At 42.5% G+C, this 25,180-nt stretch overlaps 2 protein-coding genes and 1 pseudogene across 3 annotated transcripts; 2 read left to right on the top strand and 1 right to left on the bottom strand.

Moving 5' to 3' along the window:
* Positions 1-7,648: 7,648 nt before the first annotated feature.
* Positions 7,649-8,276, top strand: LOC127783162 (60S acidic ribosomal protein P2A-like). Its single transcript, XM_052310400.1, has one exon. The coding sequence runs from the start codon at positions 7,748-7,750 to the stop codon at positions 8,087-8,089; it is 342 nt and encodes a 113-aa protein (XP_052166360.1). The 5' UTR covers positions 7,649-7,747; the 3' UTR covers positions 8,090-8,276.
* Positions 8,277-8,925: 649 nt separating this feature from the next.
* Positions 8,926-13,844, bottom strand: LOC127782110 (uncharacterized; annotated as a pseudogene).
* Positions 13,845-15,017: 1,173 nt separating this feature from the next.
* Positions 15,018-23,905, top strand: LOC127781619 (naringenin,2-oxoglutarate 3-dioxygenase-like). Of its 2 annotated transcripts, none has more exons than XM_052308604.1 (4): positions 15,018-15,250; positions 15,344-15,391; positions 22,027-22,901; positions 23,267-23,905. In XM_052308604.1, the coding sequence occupies exons 1-3, from the start codon at positions 15,201-15,203 to the stop codon at positions 22,880-22,882; spliced, it is 954 nt and encodes a 317-aa protein (XP_052164564.1). In that variant the 5' UTR covers positions 15,018-15,200; the 3' UTR covers positions 22,883-22,901; positions 23,267-23,905. The 2 variants fall into 2 exon arrangements, with proteins under 2 accessions (XP_052164564.1, XP_052164565.1); XM_052308605.1 differs by lacking the exon at positions 23,267-23,905 and having other exon boundaries at positions 22,027-22,503; positions 22,571-22,824.
* Positions 23,906-25,180: the final 1,275 nt, after the last annotated feature.

The following is a 25,180-nucleotide window of genomic DNA, read 5'->3' as shown; positions in this document are numbered from 1 at the left end:
TTTTGAAAATATATGGTGTATATGCAAGTTGAGCCCTACTCTTACAGAGTTGCTAGCTTCGCCCAGCCACCTACCTTTCCATGATTAAAGATGGAGGCCAGGTTCAAGTTTTTATGTGGAGGAGAACGTGGTTGTTGCTCCTATTTCTGAAATTGAAAACCAACACCTATAACACACTATAAATGCCAGTTTATTAAAAACCATTACTAACAATATCAGTATCTGACTTTTAAGAAAAAGCAGTTGATCAATTAGCAAGCCAGCCAATCCCCTTGGCTCTACACGTTATCCTGTTCTCCACCGCTCGCCCTCCTCCTCACCCATAACACATCCTCTCTCTCTGGCAGGGTGGCTTGTGAGTGGGAGGTGGTGGTGATGGAGAGAAAGCTTCATTGTGGGTGAGGGTGTGACAGATCTGGTCGTTTAGAGCTTAGCGGCGGCTTGATGGGTAGGTGACAACGATGGCCGCCTAGAGATCAAGTACTGCTGGATCTGTCCGCCTAAAGCATGGGGTTAGCTAGATCTTGCCGGTATACGGTTGGTTTGACGACGACATCCCCCTTCACCAGCGCACCAACGTTTCCCTCCCATTTTGTTTGGCAATGGATGTGCCCACTCTCCAGCTTCTTCTCCCTCATGTGATTTTGTGAATGTTGACTTTGTGGGAATTGGGGGAGTGATTGGACAACATGTCTAATTATATTCCGTGAATGTTTTTGTGGTTCGGCTCGATTGGATGTTGCTGTTGTGATTACAATTGGAGATTCTTGATTCCGTTTGGGGGTGTTGATGCAAAAAACACACACTGGCCTAGAAGATCTGCTTAACTCCTGTGCAGGTCCAAAATCTTGCTTTTAGGTTCGTGAGCATGCCAGTTGATTTGATCTTGCAATCAACAAGAATAAAAGACAAGAAAACGATGTTAAATCCATAAACGATAGCCGATCGGCTAGTTGCCGATGATATATCATTTATTTATGTTCGAGTCGATGTCATATTGGAATCAATCGGCAGTAATGAATGAATAAGATAAAACCAAATCTACTCGATCGGTTGTATATATTAACGACATATAATCTTTCCTTCGATGTATGTTTAAACTAAGGGATTGAGATAGATCGGTCACCATGCCGAGACAGTATAAATCACTTAAGTCGAAGATACATTAAAGCAAAGATTATATAACCGTTTATAGCATAGCCGATCAGATAGATCTAGCATGTATCGGCTAATACTTCGATACCGCTTTATACTAAGATATTAAAACAAGCGAAATATATCAAACAAGAAGCCTAATATACTCTAATGCAATAAGATCTTAATATAAAGGGCAGATTTAGCATAACAATCAAGCATATAAGGATAAATATAGCTAAATCAGGTAAGATCGGCTGAAACTCCGACGCTATCTCTATTGATGATCATGAAACAGGCTAGATATCACAATTATAGATATAACTTAATAGATCGAACTCAACCGATATAGCATTAAGCATAAAGATAACTGTAAGATCTAAACAAGATAATAAAAACTTCTGAGAGATGGTAGATACACGATATAATCTAGATTAATAACGAGATCTAACTCTATCGGCTATTTTCTGATAGTAAGAACCAGCCGATCACAAGTTATATAGCGCAACTAATAAAGATTACAAAGTGTATATGATAACTCGATGAATTACATAAATAAGATTAGAGTGTCATAAAGATGGAAGCACTAATCCCGAAAATGCAAGCCATCATGATAAGTTTACCTCTAGTTGAAGATCGAAACCAATGCAGCTCAACCCGAAAGCAAGAACTCGTCGAAATAGAACGAAAGTAAAAGGGTGGCGATGCGCCGAAAGTGTTATTGAACTGTATGTTGTTGTTTACATTGGGTTTGGGTCATATTTATACCCGAGATACATAACATGTCCTTGCCGGACACGACTCTTATCTCTAACAAACTCTAAGATACACATAAGTCCGGCAGACTTTTGCCCAAATATATATCTAAGGAAACTATTCAAAATATCCTAATTAATAGATACAATTGCCTATCTGAGAACTTATCTCCATCGTGGCAATCCTCGTGAAAGCATGTTGATCGATTCTAGAAACAGTTTTACAACTGTCTTCATCAGAATTGGCTGTATCGGTTGTCCTCTGTCCGATCCATCTTAGCCGATGCAGACTCTAGCCAATGCCTTCGCAGCGGATGCGTACTCTGTTCTTCGAATCTAACTCTTCGCCGAATCCACTATGATTCCAACGCCGAACCTGGTTCATATCTTACCAAATTTGGTCGTTAACAGGGGAAGGGTGGATAAGTCGACTCATCGAGTCACGGCTTTCTATTTTGTTTTTTAACTTGTGGCTCCTGTGGGTGTCGGTTGTCAATCTGGCATTCACGAGCTCTCCCGTGATGAGTAAAGCATCGATTTAAAATCCGGCACTTATACAGTTTTTTGGAACTAGCATATGTTTTTTTACTAGTGAGTTAATGTAGCAATATATTGCCACATTGCCTCTCAATGCTACGACAACACCAGATCTAAATAGGATCAGTAACTTAATACCAAAGACTATTGCATTTTAACATTGTATTATTGAGATATGGTCCGATATGTCAGGATGTACGATGAAATACAAACCTACTCTGTAGGGGTGAAGCAATACATAATATTTCCCGACCCGTACATTACTTACCATACCACCAATCCTTTCCGCCTTGCACCCACATGTTACTCCCGTATTGTAATGGGATCCAGATCACCTGGAGTTTAGGGACAACTCCACCAGGTGGATCTTAGCTTCTTTTTTTTTTTTTCATGAACACGTAAAAAGATTGCATACCAGTATATTAGAAGGAGAAGAGTTTTGACATAACGCAACAGTTAGAAGGCCACTGTTGGGGGACATGGAAAAAAAAGGGGGAAAGGAAAAAAGAACTGAACTGTTAAGGAAAACTACTTAAAGAAAAATAAAACTCCTATGACGAGGGAGGGTGGGGCCCACTAAACTCCCAGCAAGTCCTCAATAGCAGCAACATCAGTAGATGATCACATACAATCTTTTTGAAGGATGGACTCCAGGGAGCGAGTAGTCGAAGATCCTGGAGTTCCACTCCTTCCACAATTATCAGGATACTAGCAAGTCCTCAATAGCAGCAGCATCAGTAGATGATCACATACAGTCTCTTTGAAGGATGGACTCCAGGGAGCGAGTAGTCAAAGATCCTGGAGTTCCACTCCTTCTACAGTTATCAGGATACTAGGAGGACAAGGGAGTCAAAACCCTTTGACTTCTACGGCTGGGATCATGGCACTGGCCCTTCTTCTAATTAGCTGTCCTTGATAATATAGATTTGGAGGAAAAACTACTAAACACTTTAGGTATTCCCACAATAACAGTGATTATTCCCCGGCCAACACAATCAACGAAACAACGTTGGCCATAAAAAAACATCTAAATAAACATTAGTATTCTGTCCTTCACCATGGCTGGGGGTGGAGATTGTCATGCCCTGATAAATCCATCCCAAATTAAAAATCATTCTCTAAAAAGAATAATAAAATTAATTAAAATTCGAAGTTAAATTGGCAAACATTAAAATACGTATAAGAAAAATTTGAATGTGGCTTGGAGTATTTTTCTTAAATTCTCTATGCTCTAAAATGTCTCCTCTATTTTTACTTGAATTTTCAGAGCACAAGAAATAATTTAAATGCAACAAAAACCAAGTTCAGAGTTAATTAAAAATGAAAAGCTAAAAATAATTCTCTTTGGGCCATTTTCAGCCCAAACTCCTCTTGTCTTCCTCTCTCTCCCTCTCCCTCTCCTTCCCGGGCCTCTCTCCCTCTTGGGCTGCTGCCACCTCGGCCCAGCCTCTCTTCCCTCTCCCTCGGACCTAAGTTCATTCCTCCTCCCCCTGCGGCCCAGCTGGTCCAGCCGATGGTCGTCTTCCTCCTCCAGCCGACCGCTGCCTGTTCTTCTCCCAGCTGAAGAACAGAAGCGCCGCCGTCCCTCTTGATCTCCCTCCCCAGTGGTTTCTCCTCCAAATTGAATGCAAAAATCGGCTCCTATCCACAGCAGCCACAAGTTAAAAAAATCGCTGAATTTACTCTCCGATGAACTGCCGCCATTGATGGCAACCCGGCGAGATCTCCGGCCGTTTCTCTCCTCTCCCCGGCCGATCCCCTCCTCCTCCCCGGCCTATAAAAAGGAGTCCCGACCCCCTCCTCTCTCCCCACATACCGCAGCCCTCCCCCTCCTCTCTCCCTGGCTGCCGCGCCGCCTTCTTCTCGCGTCGCCGCCGTCGCGCAACTCCGGCCGCCCCTTGCCGGCGGTCACGACCTCCTCGGAGCCCGGCGTCGCCACCATCCGCTCCGCAGCATCGTCCTCTTCCCCGGCCTCATCTCCGTTTCGCCCAGAGGCCGCCGGGAGTGCATCCTCGTCGGCAACCAGTGGCGCCACCGCCGTCGTTCTCCTCCAGTCGGCCCTCACCGTCAAATCGAGCGACGCTGCAGCCCGCCCTTGCCTCCACCGGCATCGCAGCCGCCTCCTCTTCCTCGGCCTAACCTCTATTTCTCCTGGAGACTGCCGGAAATTCGTCCTCACTGGTGAGCAGTGGTGACGACGCCTTCATCCTCGTCCTCCGGCAGCCCTCCCTCGTCGCTGGAGTGCTGGCTCACTGCACCGTTGCTGCCGTCGGCTTCATCTCGTCATCTTCATCGTCGGCCGCGCCTCCTCGCTGCCCGAAGACCCGTGGAACGTCGCCCCGTCGCTGTTGCCTTCCTCCAGTCGTCGTTCCTGCCAAGACGATGTGCTGCCCATCATCATCGTCGTCAAGTCCGCAGCACCAAGTCCTCCAGCGTCCGCCTCTTCGTCAAGCTCGAAGATCGTCTTTGCCATCCCCTCGTCGTCGACCCGTTCATCTCTGTCGCCCTCCTCCGTTCGTCGTCGCCGCGCCAAGGTCGTCGCCGGTCGTCTTCGTTGTTCCCTTGCCACGTCGTGCCCGTGGTGAGAACCTCTTCCTTCGCTGCCCTATCCTCGTCCTCCCCATGTAGTCCCGGCTGCTAGTCGCTCGATCCTTTCTTTCTTCGAGCGATATTCCATTGCATATAATTTAATTGTATAATAATAATAATAATTAAACAACTCAGAAATATCCACTTTAATTGCACTTAAAATTCGGATGGTCGTTTCTCGGCCATACGCGCTCCTAATTGACCCGTTTAAATTGTTTAATTTCTGTTATAACATAAAGAGCCTATGTTTGTTGTTTTTATGTGTTGTTATCGTTTCTTCCTTAGAGTTGTAGCCCTACTTTGTTGTTCGTGTAGTTGTCTTCGTTTCGGAAGTTCCCCAAGTGCAGACGAAGTCGTCAGAAGACCTTCTCTCCGAGCAAGGCAAGTCATACCATATTCCTTGAACATGTTGAATCCCATTATTGTAAAAACTATGTTTTTTTTACTTCTATATGCATCGCTTTTATAAATTATATAATGTTCACTATTGTTTATTTAATAGTTAATAATCCAATGTTCCTTGCTAGTTGCTCTAAGTTGGGCTTATCTATGCTTAGATCCAACATAGAATCCCTTGTTATAAATTAGACTGTGGGTAAGAATGATGATTAGGAGGCTGGTTGAGCCTGGACATGTTGGAATCTCATTCAAAATTCCCAAAACATGTTTTTGGTGGGGCGCGAGGTGCATGGTTTTGTTAGAAGCACCTCGGCCACTATAAGGACCGGTCTTCGAGCCTTTGTTGCGAAGCATAACAGTGCAACCACAAGTCTAATGGGTAAGGCCTGACTAGAAGTCTAGATCATCTCAAAACAAAGGCCATCGGTATGATAGGTCTGGGGCTAGGGGAGGCCGACTTTGACTTGGCGCAAGAGGGGGCCTGTCTCGTCCCGGGGGATCTGACAACCTTTACCTTGTCGGGGACCGGCGGGTGGCGAAACCTTAGCGGGTCCTTCTGTTTTGGGTTGAGCTAGGTGGATAGTCTTGTCACGATCTTGACTTTTCGGGTACCTTTTCGGTATCGCGATGCATGGCTGACATGGAGTCAAGTATTGTGTCTTGTGGGTAAAGATGTACACCTCTGATTAGAGTAAAACTATTCGAATAGCCGTGCCCTCGGTTATGGACAAGCCTAGCAATGTACCCAAGTTAGTGTTTTTCTTCTATGTGATGGATGGAATTCATGGCACTCTGGACAGGTGGTTAACCTGGGTTTAAGGCCGATTTGTGTGGTTTTGCAACCGTAATAATATTGACTAGATATAGGACCGAGTTTAAACTATGCTTTAAAAACATTAAAATATTACAACTTTGGCTTTACGCAAATATGAACCCTATTATGCCAACTAAAATTTTGGCCCGGCACGGCGTTTTGGCCCGGCCCAAGCACGGCCCGGCCCAAGCACGGCCCGGCCCGTCAGGGTCGGGCCCGTGCCAGCCTGGCCCAACCATCGGGCCGTGCCTGGGCCTCTCCACCAGCACGTTTGGCCGGCCCGGCACGGCACGATGGGCCGTAGGCCAGGCCCGACACATAAACAATAGGGAGTAAAAATAGACATATTATATGCCACGGTCGAAAGAATAGGAACATAAAATAGACTTATTTAGCTATATGTCAGCCCAAAAGAGGAGGGACGGAAAATAGACTTATTTTCACTATATATATGTCACAACCCAAAGAGTAGGGATGGAAAATAGACTTATTTTCGCTATATATATGTCACAGCCCAAAGAGGAGAGACGAAAAATAGACTTATTTAAAAAAAAGCACAATGGGCCACCCGCGCCTTCGGGCCGGCCCCGTGCCGGCCCGATGGCTAGTGGGTCGTGCCTGGCCGGGCCTGGGCCGGGCCATGCCGGGCGGGCCTTTTGGCTATCTATAGCTGAGTACGGTGGTTGTACTAATTCTTACTCAATCTTTTCCCCTCCAGTCCGAGAAGCTGTTTGAAGAAGTCTTAGGTGGAATCCTGGCTTATACCCCAGTTGAGCGCCTATGAAGATGGAGCCGTAGGCCCGCTAGTCCGCTGCTATTTTTCTTTTGTTGTCAGTCCTTATGTGTCTTTGTAATAATGTAAATATTATCGTGATAATTAATAAAGATGTGTTTTTTGTATCAAGTTTGTTGTGGTGCACCTCAGCTTTTACTGGGATAGGGATTAATATACTAACGTTCGGGAAATGTATTTTTTGGACGTGACAGAGATAGCCTTTGAATCTTCAGCTTGAGGTGATGAAGAACAATACACGCCAATCACCATGGCTGAACTCAAGCTCGATGACCAAGACGCTTCGTCGTGCGTGGTAGAGATAAAATGCAGTCGTTGTCGTTGTAAGAACATAGGACTGCATTTTTCAACTCCACGTAGGCACAGCTCCACGTCAGCACGCCGTGGCCGCACGGCAAGCGAATCCATGTAGAACACGACCCGGCCCACGTAATTGGCAGCCCAATACCGAGACGAAATCCTACCGGACTTCCTTCCTCTATTGCGATCCGTCGCGGACACGAAATCAAATTTCTGGATCCAATCCGTGACCAACCCGAGTCCGATATGTTTACTACATACTCCTCCACCGCACGCTATATATATATATTCATAGCGCAATCGCAAGAGAAGTATCCATCGATCGATCTACCAGCTCTCGCAAATTCGAAATCGCAGGTTAGGTTTTCGACCGATTTTCTCATCGTCGTCGATTTCGAATTCCACCGAATCGAGATCACCATCACCATGAGGTTCGTGTCGGCGTACCTGATGGCCTACATCGGCGGCAACGAGAGCCCGAGCAAGGACGACGTGCGCGCCATCCTCGGCTCCGTCGGCGCCGACGTCGACGAGGCCAAGCTCGACCTCCTCTTCGAGGAGATCGCCGGCAAGGACATCCCCGAGCTCATCGCCGCCGGGAGGGAGAGGCTCGCGCTCGCGGCGCCCTGCGGAGGCGTCGCCGCTGCTGCGGCGGGTGGTCAGGCCGTCGCTGCTGGCGGCGCCGCCGCCGCCGCGGAGGAGGAGGCTGAGGAGGAGGAGAAGAAGGAGGAGGACGACGACGACGGCTTGTTTAACCTCTTCGACTAAGCCTGCGTTCTTCGTCTTAGATTATTATTGCTACGTGGTTTAGTTTTGTTAGATCGTCGATTTTGATTAGTGCGTTTGATTAGTGGTGTTTATTATGTCTATTCGATCAGATGGATGCTTTTAGATAAATATACCTTTGTGTTTATGTTTATCTGATATGTACACGTTCTTATTTACATTAATTAGACCTATATATCTTAAGCTTCTCATTACTTAGACCAGTTGATGAGATTTGCATCGTGCGATTCTTCTGATTGAGAACGACTCTATATTAACGCGCAGTGGCAGTGGCGAAGCCAGTGCCTCGGCGACCATAGCGTTTTCTGATGATCCACTGATCTATCGGCGGCGGTTGATACCGCAACGTCAGAGCTGTCTCCGCCGCTGCATAGTGCCGCCATCAATATGGGCTTGTTTGGTTTGGTACCAACTTATTGTCCTACCAAATTTAAATTTGATAATTTTAATAGTAGAAAATATATATTTGGTTTGCTACCAAATGTTTTTTCACAAAGTTTAAATTCAATACTACTCAATTTAAGGTTTTGGCACTGCCAAAATTTTAACATGGTAAAAAACAATTTTTTTTAGCAAAACCGTAAAAGGGCGACGAGAAATATGCAAGGCCCAGCTCAGCCCACCACGGCCCATTACCGAGAATAACAAGTACCCACCTCCCGAGAGAGAGCCCACCACCAGCAGACGCCCCCTCCTTCCCATTCCCCAATCCCACACCGGCGGCGGCGGCGCGAGCAGCGGAGGAGATCGGCAGCGACGATGTCGGCGACGACGGCGGCGGTTCCCTTCTGGCGCGCGGCGGGGATGACCTACATCGGCTACTCCAACGTCTGCGCCGCCCTGGTGCGCCGGTGCCTCAAGGAGCCCCACAAGTCCGAGGCCGCCTCCCGCGAGAAGGTCCACTTCGCCATCTCCAAGTGGGCCGACGGCAAGCAGGAGAAGCCGAGTACGTCCTCTCCCCGCTCCCCTCCCCCTCCCGGATCCTAGGGCTTTCCGCGCTTCGATTCGGCTTTGCCTTGTTTGTTCTCTCGTGTGTGGCGACGGGATGGATCCTTAGGGTTAGGGTTCGTGGATTTGGGGTGGGCGCTGGCCTTCGTCTAGGTTGATCTGGTGGCTGCGGTGATGTTAGTTTGTGGTCATCGCTGCTTCCATCCACGGGGGTAATTGATGGGCGGCGCCGCGGATCTGATGCCAAGAACGGTTGGAACGTGATGCGTGGAGATGCTACCGTGATCAAGAAACCACATTTTTTTTCTTTGTGTGAGCTGTCTAAATTTGTGAATTTAGCATTTGGGAGACCTTGGGAGTGTGGAGTCTAGAAAGGATGGAAGATCTAAAGGCAATTTGGATGTAGGAATAGGAGGGTAAGAGATGCGATATTGGGAATTGGGGTTTAGCCTACCCATATCTCGTTACACCTTTCTTATTCCTAAATGCTGCTGATCTTAGAAGAAAAATAATGGTTTTTTTTTGTGACAATGAAAATCGTGATTTTAGGTTGTATACTATTGAAAGTTCCTTGAAAGTTCCTGGTACACTTTAATACCATTGGAAGATTGCACCATTTAAGTTTCTTTTTTTTTGTTACTGTGGTTTTTTGCATGAAAAAAAAGAAAGAACAGGTAATGCTAAACAGTAATAGATAAGTGGATGGGATGGTAACCAACTATGTTGTGTTATCTTTCGGTGGTATTAAAGTGTATCAGAAGCTTTTAGTGTATAAAGCTAAAGTCACAATATTTAGTTCTAAAACAAATTTCACCAGAGATTTGAAGTTTTGAACCATAGCGCTAACATGCTCGTGCTTATTGCATGAAAATCTAGAGTCTTGTTTCCCTCTCTGAGCCATCCATAAATGTTAGTGTAAAATTGTAACTATATGATACGAGTATGTAATGAAACCAGTCAACAATCTAAAAATTTTTAGGAACTACTTCCTCCGTTTCATATTATAAGACTTTCTAGCATTGCCCACATTCATATATATGTTAATAAATCTAGACATATATGTGTGCCTAGATTCATTAATATCCATATGAATGTGGGCAATGCTAAAAAGTCTTATAACTTGAAACGGAGGTAGTAGTTAGTAGTATCACTTTCTGGAAACAGTGGAGATGCATAATCTTAAAGTAATCATGATATGATGCTGAATAATTACCTTGAAATACATTCAAAAGCTGGTGGAAGTTATGGAAATTAAATGATTTCAGAACTATATCTTGTTCTGTACATTATTTATCTATCCTATAATCCTATAATTCATTTACCAACTCATTTTACTCATCATCATCATCATTGGACAAGTCTGACGCCCCTCATTCATCGGAATCATCCAAGGGCCTATAATTGAGTAAAGGATCCTCAAGAAGAAAACACATCCTCCCAAACGCCTTTTCATGTGGTGTCGGGGCTTTCATGGGTAGTGCAAATTGCTCGCATGAATATGAACGGTAAAACGGAAATCGACGAGATACGACGTCCGACCGATTACCAGATCGCCGATTGTGTCCAGCGCCAATTAGCGTTTGCCCTTCCCCAATCCTCGCAGACCCAACAGATTGTGCGTGCTGTGTGCCTCGCCTTCCCTCACACGCCATTTTTGCCGGATCAGCTAATCGCATTCCTCCTCTCTTATCTTCATCAAGCAGCTTCTAGCGTTTTGCGGTGGCTACTAGCGCTACAACAATATCTTGTTCTATACATTATTTGTTGTTTCACAATGCAAATACCACATCTTGTGCTAAATATTCTTCAGGAGTGAGGGACAGAGGTGATCATAGCACAATCATAAAAACAAGCACAAACAGACCAACCAATGATTGTTAAATTAAATATGTGCACATGTAAAAAGAACCAATATTTCCATTAAATCCGAAATTCTGTATCTTTGTGTTCTATTAGAGGACAGAGAGGATTCATGAAATTCGATTATTTATATATTTTTTACTAGGGGGTGGGAGATTTATCTATATACTACTTAAAACGTTAGTAGTGTTGGTGTCCCAATATGCCACACCACCCTTACCACTGACATTTGGGCCCCACAATCTCTACTGTAACACCACTCTCCAATGAGCCCTCTCTTCTTTCACTGCTGGCTCTCCCCAAATTTCAAAATCACATACTTATTCAATTAAAGTACTAAATACTTAAGTATCTGCTTAATTGATTGACTTAATAAGTTAGAAACTCAAATTGTTCTCCGTTGCAATGCATGGGCATTTTGCTAGTATATAAAAACATAAGAAAGTTTCTTCTTCACTTTAGCAGTACTTTACAGCCTATTGAATGCCTCAAGGTGTGCCATGAGGCTAATGCTCAACCCTTGATAGCAGTAGCACGATGGCTGATGGCATGCTTAACTGCATGATTTCATTGTGAACACTGAATAACACCAAAAGCTATATATGTGGTACTTGGGTGATCTGTAGGACCATAGAATAGGGAGCTTTGAATTTTGTGTTAGTGCCATCCACATAATTCCAATCGGGAAACTTTTGAAGTGCAGAAACTGCAGAAGGATGAAGTGGCTGTTTATTGTTCCTCGTAAATATTTGCATATAGTACTGATCTTTAGTGTGTTTTTGATGATCCAAGAATGCTTGTATATATATCTGCTACCTCCTTGACAACACTATTGCTTTGCTTTGGTTATTTGTTCTACAAACTTTACAAGCAAGATTCCCCTCTGTTTTTGCTTTCAATATTAATAGTGCCTATTTTTTTCGCATCTGAGTATTAATGGAAAACATGTATTAAATTACTTGAGTTTACATCCATAATTTCTTTATCATTCTTTTGAAACTAATATCTGGTTTGTTCATGTGTGCAGCTGTCCGCACAGATGATGAATAAACATTTGGTGCCATGGTGACATAGTTCTTCCTACAGATGTTTCAAAAATGTTCTTGCCTTTCTTGCGAGCCGTTGTACCTGAAACTTGCTGTTATCTGGCTGGATTTTGTGGTCAACGCTGAAGAATAAATTTTTTCTGTGACAGTGGATCTGTTTTTCATACAATGTTATTATCGTTGCTAATTGCCCTTGCTGTACTCGATCAATGATGCGAACTCTTGGTACTCAAGTGAGCGTGATCTACTTTATGCAATTCTTTTATGGATGAATTTATTTTGGACATCTGGCCAGGTAGCAGGAATGGCACACGGTCATCTGCTGCTAGCGTGCGCCCTGGCCCTGGATCTTTTCAATTTATGCCAAACACATCCGGTGCACTCTTGTGTCATATTTGCAATATTTTCAATCATCCTTCCACTGATCGTCATATTTGCAAACCACCGATGATATAATTTGCTGGTTCAAACATGAAAGGAACCTGATTATGGACATTATATTTCCTTTCTTTACATGGTACATATATTACTCAACTCACAAAAGACTAATGCTCTGTGCAGCTTATAAAAGCCCTTCCGGAGGAAGAACAATTAATTATTCTTGATGAGTTAGTGCGTCTGAACAATCTTAACATCTTCATTTGTAAGTATTGATACAATGTATGACAGCAATTCCTATGTTGCAGATAACTACAGTGCCCTCCAAGCAAATGTTGTAGATTAGAATCTGTGATGAAATGCTTTAAGGGCAAATGTTGCAGATTAGAATATGTGTTGAAATGCTTTAAGTTGTTTTAAGACTGTCATATTAGAGTTAATTAGAATCTATTTTCTGCAATCAACCTCATATGTAACCATTCGTAGTACAATAAGATATTTAATTTTTAATATCAGTTAGATGCCAAAGGAAAGTATAGTACTAATTAAATTAAATTTATGACGTGGGCATGCATGTTACATAATGTAATTAAGAACAAATTTGACCTAGAATTTTCTAATATTATCTTATAAGAACTAATTCACCTCGAATTTTCTATGGAAATATGGATGCTTTTAAATCTTGACAACAGATAGGGATGTGCAATATCTGTACATCTTAGATAGCCACCTTGATATCTTTATCTGAAAAAAGAAGTTTAGATGAATTCCGCGACTTCTGATTGAATATATTTTAGTTAAATTCCATATGAATTAAGTAAATAATTTGAGACTGACACTGTGATATCACATATTTCATGGTACCAAGCCATTCTAATTAGTGCTGATAAGGTCGAACATATTTCAATCATGTAGCTCCTTGATAACAAGTGTTCATCTGATTTACTGTTTTTTTGGTGAACTTGAAGACATCAAGAAGAGTAGTAGCTCAATTGCTGATTAATATTTTTGCTTGCATGACATCTCAAAGAAGGATTGAGAAACTACTCTAATTAACTCTAATTAAGCAACGGAAAGCAGATGAGCTAGTCAGTCTTATTTGGTTACTGGAGACTATCATAAGAGATGGTTTGCCTTTGCTTAAAATTTGCACATGTATTTGAATAAAAGAATTGTCTATGTGGAATTTTACTTGCGGTTAACCTATTACACCGTGTTGGGGTTGGGGGGGGGGGGGATATCCTAAATAGGCGTTGTTTGTGCTCCTATAGAGCTAAATGAGTATCATTTTCAATTTGAGCTTTTGCCATCGGAAATGTCTATTTTTTTAAGGCAAACCTTATAGAGGATAGGGAGTGCCTGTTTTGATTTATGAAGAAGAGAGAAATCCAAGTCAAAAACTTCAAAATTGCGCGGTTAATTGGGGGGAAACCAGCCAAAGACCCACACTAGGAATAGAATAGGGTACATGCAGCAACACAACTAAAGTTCGAGACATACGTCATCGTAGCCAAGCAGGGAAATGTCTACTTTTGAATGCTCTTTTCTGTAGATATATTTGTACATAAAGCATGTAACATGATGGTAAGGTTCGCGCGACTTCTTGATCTAGTATGAATTTGATTTCTGATTTTAGGAAGTTACTTTACCTTTACGTCCGGATCAAACGAAAAGGAGAATTCAGAGCTGTTGGAATTAATCTGTCGAAATTTGAAAATTCTCACTGATTTGCTGTACCGATCGAGCGATCGGGGACGGCGATGGTCACTCGACGGAGATCTGACACGAGGGGAGCACTGTAAAATCTTCGATAAGATGCCAAAGATGATAAGGCCTCTGATATATACAGCCACTATATACAATAATATTCGTCTTTGCCCTGATGAGAGATGATATTGATCGAGCTGATGGATGCAGTAAAATTATTGTGGCAGCTTGCGACGGGTGTGTTTCGACTTTCGACCAAACACAGGTTCTAGGAGTTCCCTGTAACCCGAAGCAACTCGTAGATAAGATAGAAAACGTGAGTTACTGAAAATAAAATGTAGTGAAAACTAAATAGCATAAAAAATGGATGTCTGAACTAGTATCGATATGCGAACAAATATCGAATGTCTATTTTCTATTTTACGATAGTTTTCGGTTCTTATTACATATGTGGTTTACACTGCAATATTTCCTGAGTTGCTAGCTAGCTGCTACTACCGTTCAAACTCTGAGAACATATTTGCTACGACTAGCCAAAAAAAGAACCACTGTATTGTAAAAGCCCTCCTATTTTGAGCTGCAAGGCTTTTCCTGGTTTGTCGTGAAAACGATCGAGCAAATATTATTCCCCGTGATGTTTACTCCGGGAAAAATTAAGAAAGTTGCCGCATTCCAAACCAGAAATATCCAGGGCGAGAGAGAGAGAGAAGGAGATTCGTTTCGTGAGGCGGATGGGCCTTTGCAGCACGTGCGCAAGCCCTCCTCCTCCACCGGAATAATTAATTACTTCATCTGTTTTATATTATAAGATTTTCTAGCATTATCTATATTTATATAAATGTTAATGAATCCAGACATATATGTGTATAGATTCATTAATATCTATATAAATACGAGCAATGCTAGAAAGTCTTATAATATAAAACGGAGGAATTATTTGCTACGTCTCGAGAAGCTGAGATTCTTCTTCTTCTTCCTTTGGTTGTCTTCTTCTTCTCTCTCTGCATCCAACCGCTCCGCTATATATACCACCAGCCGAAGCAGCCATTGCTCCTCACCACCAGAGCTCTCTAGCTAGCTAAGCACAAGAAGCATAAGCAACACAGGGATTAATTCATCTCATTCAGTAATTAAGCTAATTAAAATCTTGGACCATGTCGGACAAGTGCGGCAACTGCGACTGCGCTGACAAGGGCCAGTGCGTGTAACTACTTACTCCTTCGATTCCCACTTCCAGATCAGTTATTTTCTTTCAATTTTGCGGTTTGATTCGGTTAACGTGGTGATCAATTTGCAGGAAGAAAGGTACCAGCTATGGCGTCGTCATAGTTGAAGCCGAGAAGAGGTAACTAACTCAATATCGATCAACCAAAGCATATTTCCCGTCCGAATTTACATTTATTCTTCTTTCCTCTCAAACACATACGATACGATTGATCCTGTCGATCTCAAAAGAGATGTGTAGCCAAATTATATTTATACCACGATCTCCATCTCAAAATAATATGAAAATAAATATTTTTAAATTCATAGAAAATAGTCAGAAAATAGACATACTGCTAGGAGCACAGCGCGTACTTCGAGCACCTAAGCAAATTCACGTAGACCCACGTAGCCCACATCCTCCCACTCGATCCCCATGTCCCCCCACCCCCCCTCCCCCACCGTTCCTTTCGCGGATAGTAAACTTTTTACTACCTTACTGTTCTTCACTGGGTCCACCATCCCCTTCCATTCCTCTCTATTTTTGGATCTGAGCACCACTACATTGAGAGGGGCTGTTTCCAGCGATGACATTGAGGGGAGGCCGTTGCCAACGACGGCGACGGCATTGGAGGACGCTACAGCAGCCGCCGGCAGCCATTGCTATCGGCTTCATCCTGCTCACCATTACAGCCAGGTGGTGAAGGGAACGCAGCCGATGGTGGCTTAAGGGTGTGTTCGGCACCCCTTTTTCCAACTCATATTTCTAGTATTCCGCGCGCACGCTTTTTAAATTGCTAAACAGTGTACTTTTTGCAAAAAAGTTTCTATACGAAAGTTGCTTAAAAAAATCAAAATTAATCTATTTTTGAAAAAAACAATTAGCTAATAATAATTAATCAAGCGCTAATGAACCGCTTCGTTTTTCATGCGGAGGAAATGAGTTCCCATCCTGTAGATGCGAACACAGCCGGAGTGGTACTCGTCATCAATCGGAGTCCGGAGAGCCCCTATGCAGGTTGATGCCGGGAGAGGGACAAAGCGCTGACAAGTGACAAGGAAGAACCATAGCGGCGCCCCCAAGCTGCATCATCTTCGCAGCCTGGTTGCTAGTTAGGGATGAAAACGGATCGGAAACGGATGAAAACTAGCTTTATCATATTCGTTTTCATATTTTTTTTCGGAATCGGAATCGGAATCGAAAACTCGGATACGGAAATGAAAGCGAATATTATCGAATACAGATACGGAACGAATACGAGACGGAACGAATACGGGACCGAATATTTACCGGTATATAAAAAGCCCATCAAATTGAGTTTCTCGATCAAGAAAGAGATATCACTTATTATTTTAGTTCAACATCTCCGACATTTATATCGTCAATTTTGTAGACGGTCCTACAACCACATGTGAAATCGATTTTCATGGTTGTTCCTCTAAGAGATTCATATGCAAATATGATTATCATTTTCTATTCTCAAGACCTTTTACTATATGCATAACTTACTTGCCATTGTATAAATTGGAGATGTTATTTATTTTACTTCACATCTTCGAAACTTGTAATATTTGTTTTATGCTTTAAATGCTTTTAAATACAAATATTATAAACTACAAAGTGGTAGATCCTGTTGAGCTCTACAACTTTGATATGGAACATATCTCCATCAGATGTCGTTTGAATTGTAGATCTGAGATTTTGTAAAAATTAGTATGGTATATTATAATGAATATTTAGACCTTAAATGACCTCAAATAATAAAATAGTCAATAATAAAGTTGTAGATCTCATCGAGCTCTACAATTTTGATATAAAGTTTGTTTTCATCTGATTCCATATGAAAAATTTATGTATATATACGTGTTTTTTCTCAAATTTACTCAATGTCTGCGGATATCCGAAAAAAATTCCGGATAGTTTCCGACCGTTTTCCGATTCCGACTGATAGTAGCTTACTGTATTCGTTTTCGTTTACGAGAAAAAAAAAATCCGAATTCGTTTCCGAATCCGAGAATTTTCGGATAGTTCCGACCGAAACTATCCGAATTCAAAAAATGGTCCGGACGAACAGAAACTATCCGACTCAATTTCATCCGTATTGCTGGTTGCCGCATGCTCCCAGCCTCCCACTGCTCTTCTCATCCAAGTGCACTGTGACAATGGCGTAGGAGCGTAGTACTGCTGGACTGGGGGTGCTACTAGAACATGCCCTTTTTCTTTTTTTTTTCTTTTAGTTTTTTCTCTTTAATTTTCTTCTTGCTGGCTGTCAGCCTGTCATATATTAAGGACAGTGAAAGATAATTGTGTTTTGTTCCTGAGAACCTAGCGTTTTTTCTGTTCTTGTCACTAATTAAACGTGTTTTTTTTAATTCATAAGGTGATTCAATCTAACAATATATGCGATAGAAATATTACTGATCGTTGTTGATGGAGTAAATGAATTACTAATACTTAATCTGTGAGGATATAAAGATAAAATAGTAGGATCAGTGAGTACTATGGAGAATTGAGAATTGCCAGTAATTGTTTTACCATGGTCTCGAATGTTCTGTAGTACGAAGTAATTGTTTTACTTAAGGGCCTCATTGTTTGACTTTTGGCTTATTATAGAATAAAATAAATTTATAGGTAAAACTTTTATATATGTGTTCTCGGTGATTTAAAAAGCCAATGCTGAAAAAGAAACTACGTTGAAAATATCTCAAAATCTATATCAAAATTAAGTTTGAAAATTCAAATTTTAGTTTTTTTTTAAGCTGAATAGGACATTGGATGGGAGTCTAACCGTCTAGAGGCCTGACTATAGTAATTATTAGAAATAAATGGGCATAAAGTTTACCCGGTGATGGTTAATGGATTTCTAATTAATGTGATTACATTGTTGTAGAGTAATTATGTTACCAGGAAAAATGACTCATAGTAATTATGTTACTCAGAGAATAGATAGAAGAAAACAAAGGACCTGTTGGAGGAGCACAAGCTCTCCTAAATAATCTAGTTTTTATCTGTAGAATCCAGAAAATAAACTAGAAGTCGAAGCTGGGAAATAACTTTTCCATATCTAGTCTACTACTTAAAAAATAAGAGGTGCTTCCATCGTCCGTCAAAAAAACCGAGAAAAAAACCGGGCGAAAAAAAAGAGTCCGATCCAGAAAAAAGGAGAAAAAAACCGGGAGAAAAAAAACTTCCGATCCAAAAACGGAGCGAAAAAAACCAAAAACCTAGAAAAAAACCGAGGGAAAAAAACCGGGCGAAAAAAGAGTCCGATCAAAAAACGAAGAAAAACACCGGGAGAAAAAAAAAACGTCCGATCAAACAAACGGAGCGAAAAAAACGGACCCAAAAAAAAACAAATTTGTCCGATCCAAAAAAATACGGGACAAAAAAACAGAAAAAACGAAACGAATTGGTAAAAAAAAAGGGGCGAAAAAAATTTAAAAAACTTTCCGATTCTAAAGAAAAAGGAATTATATGTGACACGGTAAAAAAAATCGACCGGACGAAAAAAAAAGTCCAATAAAAAGGGCAAAAAAAAACAAATATGTACGATCTGAAAAAAAGCCAATAAAAGGGGAAAATCGAAATGAATCCGACTCCGTCGACTCGGTAAAAAAAAGGTGAAAAAAATATAAAAAGTCCGATTCCAAATAAAAATAAATTATATGTGACGAGGTAAAAAAAATGGAATCCTTTTTATATTTAGAAAGGTCCGACACTATAAGAAAGTGGTGAAAAAAACCGTTCGTAAAAAAAATGCACTAAAAAAATAAAAAGGGCAAAAAAAAAAGTCTAATTTCTATTCGTCGTTTTAGTAGTCCGTTTATATCTCTTCTTTATCTCTAATTTAATCTAATCTACTATTTAAAAAGAGAAGTTTCTACCGTATATTAAAAAAGAAATAAATGCGTGAGAAAATAAAAATGGTTTAAAAAATGCGTGAGGAAAAAATGTCAGAAAAAAGCACAAAAGAAAACGCGCTAAAAAAAGTTCCATAGTCCGTAAAAAAACACACGAGAAAAAAAATATTTCCATCGTCTATAAAAAAGCAAAAAGAAGCATACGTGGAAAAAACTATTAGAAAAAAGCGCTAAATTGATAGATACGTGGTCAGATAGTATCCATCGACTTTTTTTCCATCTCCTAGACGACTTTTGTTTCGTCATCTATTCTAGACAATTATCATACTATTTTTGTGAAGTATAGCTACTATTCTTGATAACATATTATATGAAATAATCTTAGAGAATAAACATATTTTAATTGTTATATAGAGAAGAGTGGCAAGTGACTCTATTTTGTGTAGACTTGACTATACGAGGCAATGTAGGATTTGATTGGTTGCAAGAATGAGATTAAAAGAATATTTTAGATTATATGCATGTTGTCATATGAATAATCATATTATTTTAGGTAAAGCAAACATCGTAAGTTTGCCATCATCGAGGTTGGACTATTACATTTAAGATGTTCCAATTTTCTGATTTTCTGATTGTCATCGACATGGTTATACATGAAAAATGTATATTATTATTACGTTTTTTTCACCCATTGCAACGCACGGGCATGTTTGCTAGTACTACTTAAAAAATAAGAGATGTTTCCTTCGTCCGTCACAAATAAAAAATAGCGAAAAAAATAAAAAAAAGTCCAATTCCCCTTATAAAAAGGAAAAACAAAAAAAAATCAGAGAAAAAATAGCGCAAAAACAAAAAAAAAAACCGTAGTCCGATTCCCCTAAAAAGGGAAAAAAAGTCGTTTCCTTCGTCCGTCACAAATTAAAAATAACGAAAAAAAACTAAAAAAAAGAAGTCCGATTCCCCTTAAAAACGAAAAACAAAAAAAATCAGAGAAAAAATAGCGAAAAAAAACAAAAAAAAAACCCGTAGTCCGATTCACTTAAAAACGGGGAAAAACAAAAAAAAAAAGTCAGATTCGAAAAACAGAAAAAGTGGCGAAAAAATAAATCCGATCCCTTAAAAAGGAAAAAAAAAAACTACTCCATCCCACGCACGGTTGTTCTGTTTTTCTTTCTTTTTTCGTTTCTTTTCAGTTATTTTCCTTCCTTTTTTTCGTTTTTTATTTCGTAATACTACGTATGTATACAAACTTTATATACACGTATATAAACTTTGTATAAGTTTATATTTTTTATATGTTTGTATATAAACTTTGTATACATATGTATCTCTACTCCCATCCCTACTTAAAAAATTCACATATACAAAGGTTCTGTTCGATTCCGTGGCAAAAAAAAGGTTAGTAAAAAATAAAAAACGAACTAGAAAAAAAATAAAAAGGGCGGAAAAAAGCGCGGCAAAAAAGTTCGATTTCTATTCGTTTTAATAGCTGTATATATCTCTTCTCTATCTTAACTACCTAAAAGATTCGTATTTTTCTGTTCGTCGCCCCCTCTATTTGTCCCTCCCTCCGATCCCAATCCGATTTCGATTTTGTTAATGATCGAAAAAATTAAAAAAGAAAAAGAGAAACCCAAACTTCAACACCAAAAACACCAAATATATCGACCCAAAACTCCAAATACATCGAGTCCGTCACCGCCACTCGGGATTGGGTTGGGCACCGCCGCCGCTGCCGCCTGCCGGTGATGGGGAGGGCGTCGCCGCCGCCGCCGGTGGTGGGGGGAGGACGCCGCCGTGCTGCCGGTGGTGGGGGAGGATGCAGCCGCGCCGCCGGTGGTGGGGGAGCCGCCGTCGCCGCTCGCGGGGAGAGGACGCCAACACCGCCGCCGACGCTCGGGGGGAGAGGCGGCGGCGCCGTTGCTTGGGGGGAGGGCGCCGCCGCCGCTGCTCAGGCGCCGCCGCCGTCGTCGCTCGGGGGAAGCTGCTCGGGGAGAGGCGCCGCCACTACCGCTTGGGCTCCGGGCGAGAGGCGCCGCCGCAGCCGCCGCCGCTCGGGGGAGGGAGAGAGCGGTAAAGGAGGGGGGAGGGGGTGGGAATGAGTCCTGGGGTTAGGTTTTGGGTGTAGTTATTTAGGTTAGGATTAATTTGGACCGTCTATTCGATCGGACGGCTCCAGCTGCTCCCGCGTCGGGCCGCCGGCCTATTGGGCCGCCGAATGAACCGTGTGGTCGATTTCAGGAGGATGCAAAATGGACTTCAACAGAGAAAGGAAACAAGCCAGATACATAGAATAGACATAAGGGAGAGAAAATAAACTTTCTATATTCGGCCCAAACCTGAAAGGGAGGATTTTGATTCCTTTTTCCAATTAAATAATTGTTAAATGAGGTTTGTATTATTAAAATTAGCAATTAAGCTCTGAAAATTCCAATAAAACTCCAAAGAGCTTAACTAAACATGGAGAATTTAATAAAATTAAATTTAACCTGTCATTTTATTTCTCATACTTATTTATTTGTAAGTTGATTTTTTACATAAGGGAGGGAATATAAACTTTCTACGTAATGTAAATTTTTCTTAACTTTTCCTCAATTTTCTGGTCTGTACACTTTCCGTTGCAACGCATGGGCACTTTTACTAGTACTCATAAAGCTATAAGCTGCTTCTCAAAATTTTAAGTCAGAATTGGGGGTGGAATAGGAGCGAATTGAAAAATAAAACAGGAAAATAGAAGTAGGAAGTAGAAACGGAAGAGAAACAGAAAAAAAAAAGGAAAAAAAGGGACGTGGGAACGATATCTGAGACTAAGACGCTCGAATTAGGCTACCGATAATTTACGTACGAGATTCATTCTCATAGAACAATTTTTTAGCTGACTCTATAATTATTTGCTTGTTTTGTGCATGCGTGCAGCCACTTGAAGGAGGTCGCCGCCGGCGAGGTCATGGGTGGCCTCTCCATGGACCAGGCCTTCGTGCAGGCCCCCGAGCACCGCGCCAAGCCGTCCGTCGCCGAGGCCGACGGCATCCCGGTCATCGACCTCTCCCCTCTCTTCGCCGCCGATGGGGTGGACGTGGACGCGCTCGCGGCCGAGGTCGGGAGGGCGAGCCAGGACTGGGGCTTCTTCGTGGTGGTGCGCCACGGCGTGCCGGAGGAGGTGGTGGCGAGGGCGGCGGAGGCGCAGAGGGCATTCTTCGCGCTTCCGCCGGCGCGGAGGGCGGCCGTGGCGCGGAGCGAGGCGGCGCAGATGGGGTACTACGCGTCCGACCACACGCAGAACGTCAGGGACTGGAAGGAGGCGTTCGACCTCGTCCCAACACGCCACCCGCCGCCGCCGCCGCCCGCCGTGGTGCTCGACAACAAGTGGCCCGACGACCTGCCGGGATTCAGGTCGTTCGGTTCACTGACATCGTCTTCTTCGTCGCGTCGTCTAGTTCCTCACCAAATTCTTGAGCAGAGAAGCAATGGAGGAGTACGGCGAAGCGGTGGAGGAGCTGGCGTTCAAGCTGCTGGAGCTGATCGCGAGGAGCCTCGGCCTGAGACCCGACCGCCTCCATGGCTTCTTCGAGGACCACCAGACCACCTTCATCCGCCTCAACCACTAACCTCCCTGCCCGAGCCCCGACCTCGCCCTCGGCCTCGGCCACCACAAGGACGCCGGCGCGCTCACCGTCCTCTACCAGGACGCCGTCGGCGGCCTCGACGTCCGCCGCCGATGCGACGGCGAGTGGGCGCGCGTCAGGCCTATCCCTCAGTCCTTCATCATTAACGTCGGCGACATCATCCAGGTACTATCTATGTATATATTAAGATGTAGTTATATTGTAGCTTACATATAACTATAATACAATTTGTACGTAGCTTTTAAATATCCCACGGTAACACGTTATTTTCGTGAAGCGGAGCTAATAAGACCCAATCTGTTTTTTTTTCTAGCTTGCACAAATCTTGAAGTAAATCTAGCGGTTTAAAATTATATGAAAGTTACATGCAAGCTATAATATAATTACATTATAATTATGCTCTTTTTATATTTGAAAAACTTGTTAACAAATATATAAGTAGTAAAATTGTATTTTTTTTTTACAATTTGACATCATTTTCATTTGCGTTTGATAAATTTTGACTGAAAATTCTGAGTGTGCTTCCCCAGGTGTGGAGCAATGACAGGTACGAGAGCGCGGAGCACCGGGTGGCGGTGAACGTGGAGGAGAGGTTCTCCATGCCATTCTTCTTCTACCCGGCGAGCTACACCATGGTGGAGCCATTGGAGGAGATCGTGAGTGAGGAGAGCCCGGCCAGGTACAATCCCTACTGCTGGGGCAAATTCGTCAGCACCAGGAAGAATGGCGACTTCAAGAAGCTGGACGTCGACAACATCCAGATCGCGCATTTCAGGAAGAAAGCGCTAGTTCATATTCAGTAAATACATTCAGATGATGCGTGATCAACAACCATAGCCTTTGCCATGTATGTCAGCATTTGCGAGATAAATATTGTTTGTGACAGTATCTCCTAAACAAAAGTATGACGAAAAAAATGATCATTTGTCACACTCGATGGGAACCCAAGCCCCGACACCCGCCCCCGCCACCGGCGATTGGGATCCCCACCATCGCCGCCACACAACCTTGAACCCCTCCCCAATCTCGCATCCCCCACTCAAGAACCCTTCCCGCCTACTTCGCCTTTGTCCCCAATTGCTTCGTTGGCGAAGAATGTGTCCCCTCCCCAAGGTAAGCGCGTCTTCTCCCCCCATCCAAGTTCAGATCTAAACCACATTCTCCACAAGGCGGCAGAGCAAGAAGCTTCAGATCTGGCTCTGCTATAGCATCAAAGCTACAAATCTGTCTTGGTCTCCATCAACGGGAGTACAAATCTATCAAATCCCTTACCGGTTCTTGTCTCTTCAAACTTAGGCCTTTCAGGAAGGGCGATTTTTTCAACTCTTCAGTGTGTACAGTGGATGGACAGTGAGTAGATGCTCATAACCTAAGTCAAGCAAGCTTCCGCTTCCCCAAGACGCACCTATATTTTTAGTGAGGAGTAGAGCACTCAAGAGTGGCAGAGTAGTCTCTAGTCCTCCTATTCAGCTCCGCTGCCCACACAGCTTGCTTCAGAACTAGGTTACCCACAATGGATGGAAGTTAAAGCTAAGTATTGGTGGAGAAGGAAGCAATCAGCTCAACACCCAGTTCTCTAAAGAGAAGTATGAGTTGAGAAGAGCTCGTTTAGACATAAATGTCATCATTGTGGTCATTGTCAAACCGTTTCTTCTCTATGTCCGTAAGCATGTAGGAGGCATGGCTAATAGTTTGATCCAAAGTATTGGAGAAATCATTAGCTGTTAGATCTTACTCGCTTATTATTTTTCTCTCTTTTTGGATGGCCATAAATACACCCAATAAAATTAGTCCTGGGGCAAGATTTCCACTTTTTACTCTCCATAAGAAGAGAAGGACGAATATGTTTTTCTCCTATCTTTTTCGCAATTCTAAAGACTTACATTGAGGAATAATGAGTGACTATTTTATTTTCCCACAAAAGTAAGAAAAAGGGTTTTTTAACGTACTCACATATTTATGTGTTTTCCATTTTCTTGAAACAAAATAATACAGGGTTGAATGGCAATACTTTCATAATGAAGAAAAGGAACAACGAGTGAATAAAATAAACATGTTTTTGAGCATATCTTACATAAGCTACGAAGTTTTTTCCACTAATCGTGTAATATTGAATCATGCACAGTCATGACCATGCCAGCTGCACATATATGGTATGTGTCAGGGTTACGGATAAGGTATACTCTCTACCCTTGGATGTACGCTACACGGCAATACGGTATATCGGCGCATGTATGGACGTTCTCTGTATACGTTAAGGAAATTCATCTCGAAGTCCACCAATGGAAAGGTTCCTACCCATATAGGACTAGGGCGTCACTATGTCGTGCAGGGTCCGATGTCTTCGAGTCCTGCTTGGAGACTACCTGACCTGCGATATAAAAGGGACCCCCCCGGGAAGACCTAAGGCATCGAATCTCATAGCCAACACAACGACCACAGCC

This window comes from Oryza glaberrima, chromosome 8 (assembly GCF_000147395.1).
Source record: "Oryza glaberrima chromosome 8, OglaRS2, whole genome shotgun sequence".
In the NCBI taxonomy this organism is placed as follows: Eukaryota; Viridiplantae; Streptophyta; class Magnoliopsida; order Poales; family Poaceae; genus Oryza; species Oryza glaberrima.
This window is presented reverse-complemented; position numbering and strand designations above follow the sequence as displayed.

Bases quoted from the DNA above. Each gene is read 5' to 3' on its own strand.
- LOC127783162 (XM_052310400.1), top strand. From the start codon at position 7,748: ATGAGGTTCGTGTCGGCGTACCTGATGGCCTACATCGGCGGCAACGAG.
- LOC127781619 (XM_052308604.1), top strand. From the start codon at position 15,201: ATGTCGGACAAGTGCGGCAACTGCGACTGCGCTGACAAGGGCCAGTGC. The intron at 15,251-15,343 runs GTAACTACTTAC...ATCAATTTGCAG, and splicing joins GCTGACAAGGGCCAGTGCGT to GAAGAAAGGTACCAGCTATG. The intron at 15,392-22,026 runs GTAACTAACTCA...GCATGCGTGCAG, and splicing joins ATAGTTGAAGCCGAGAAGAG to CCACTTGAAGGAGGTCGCCG.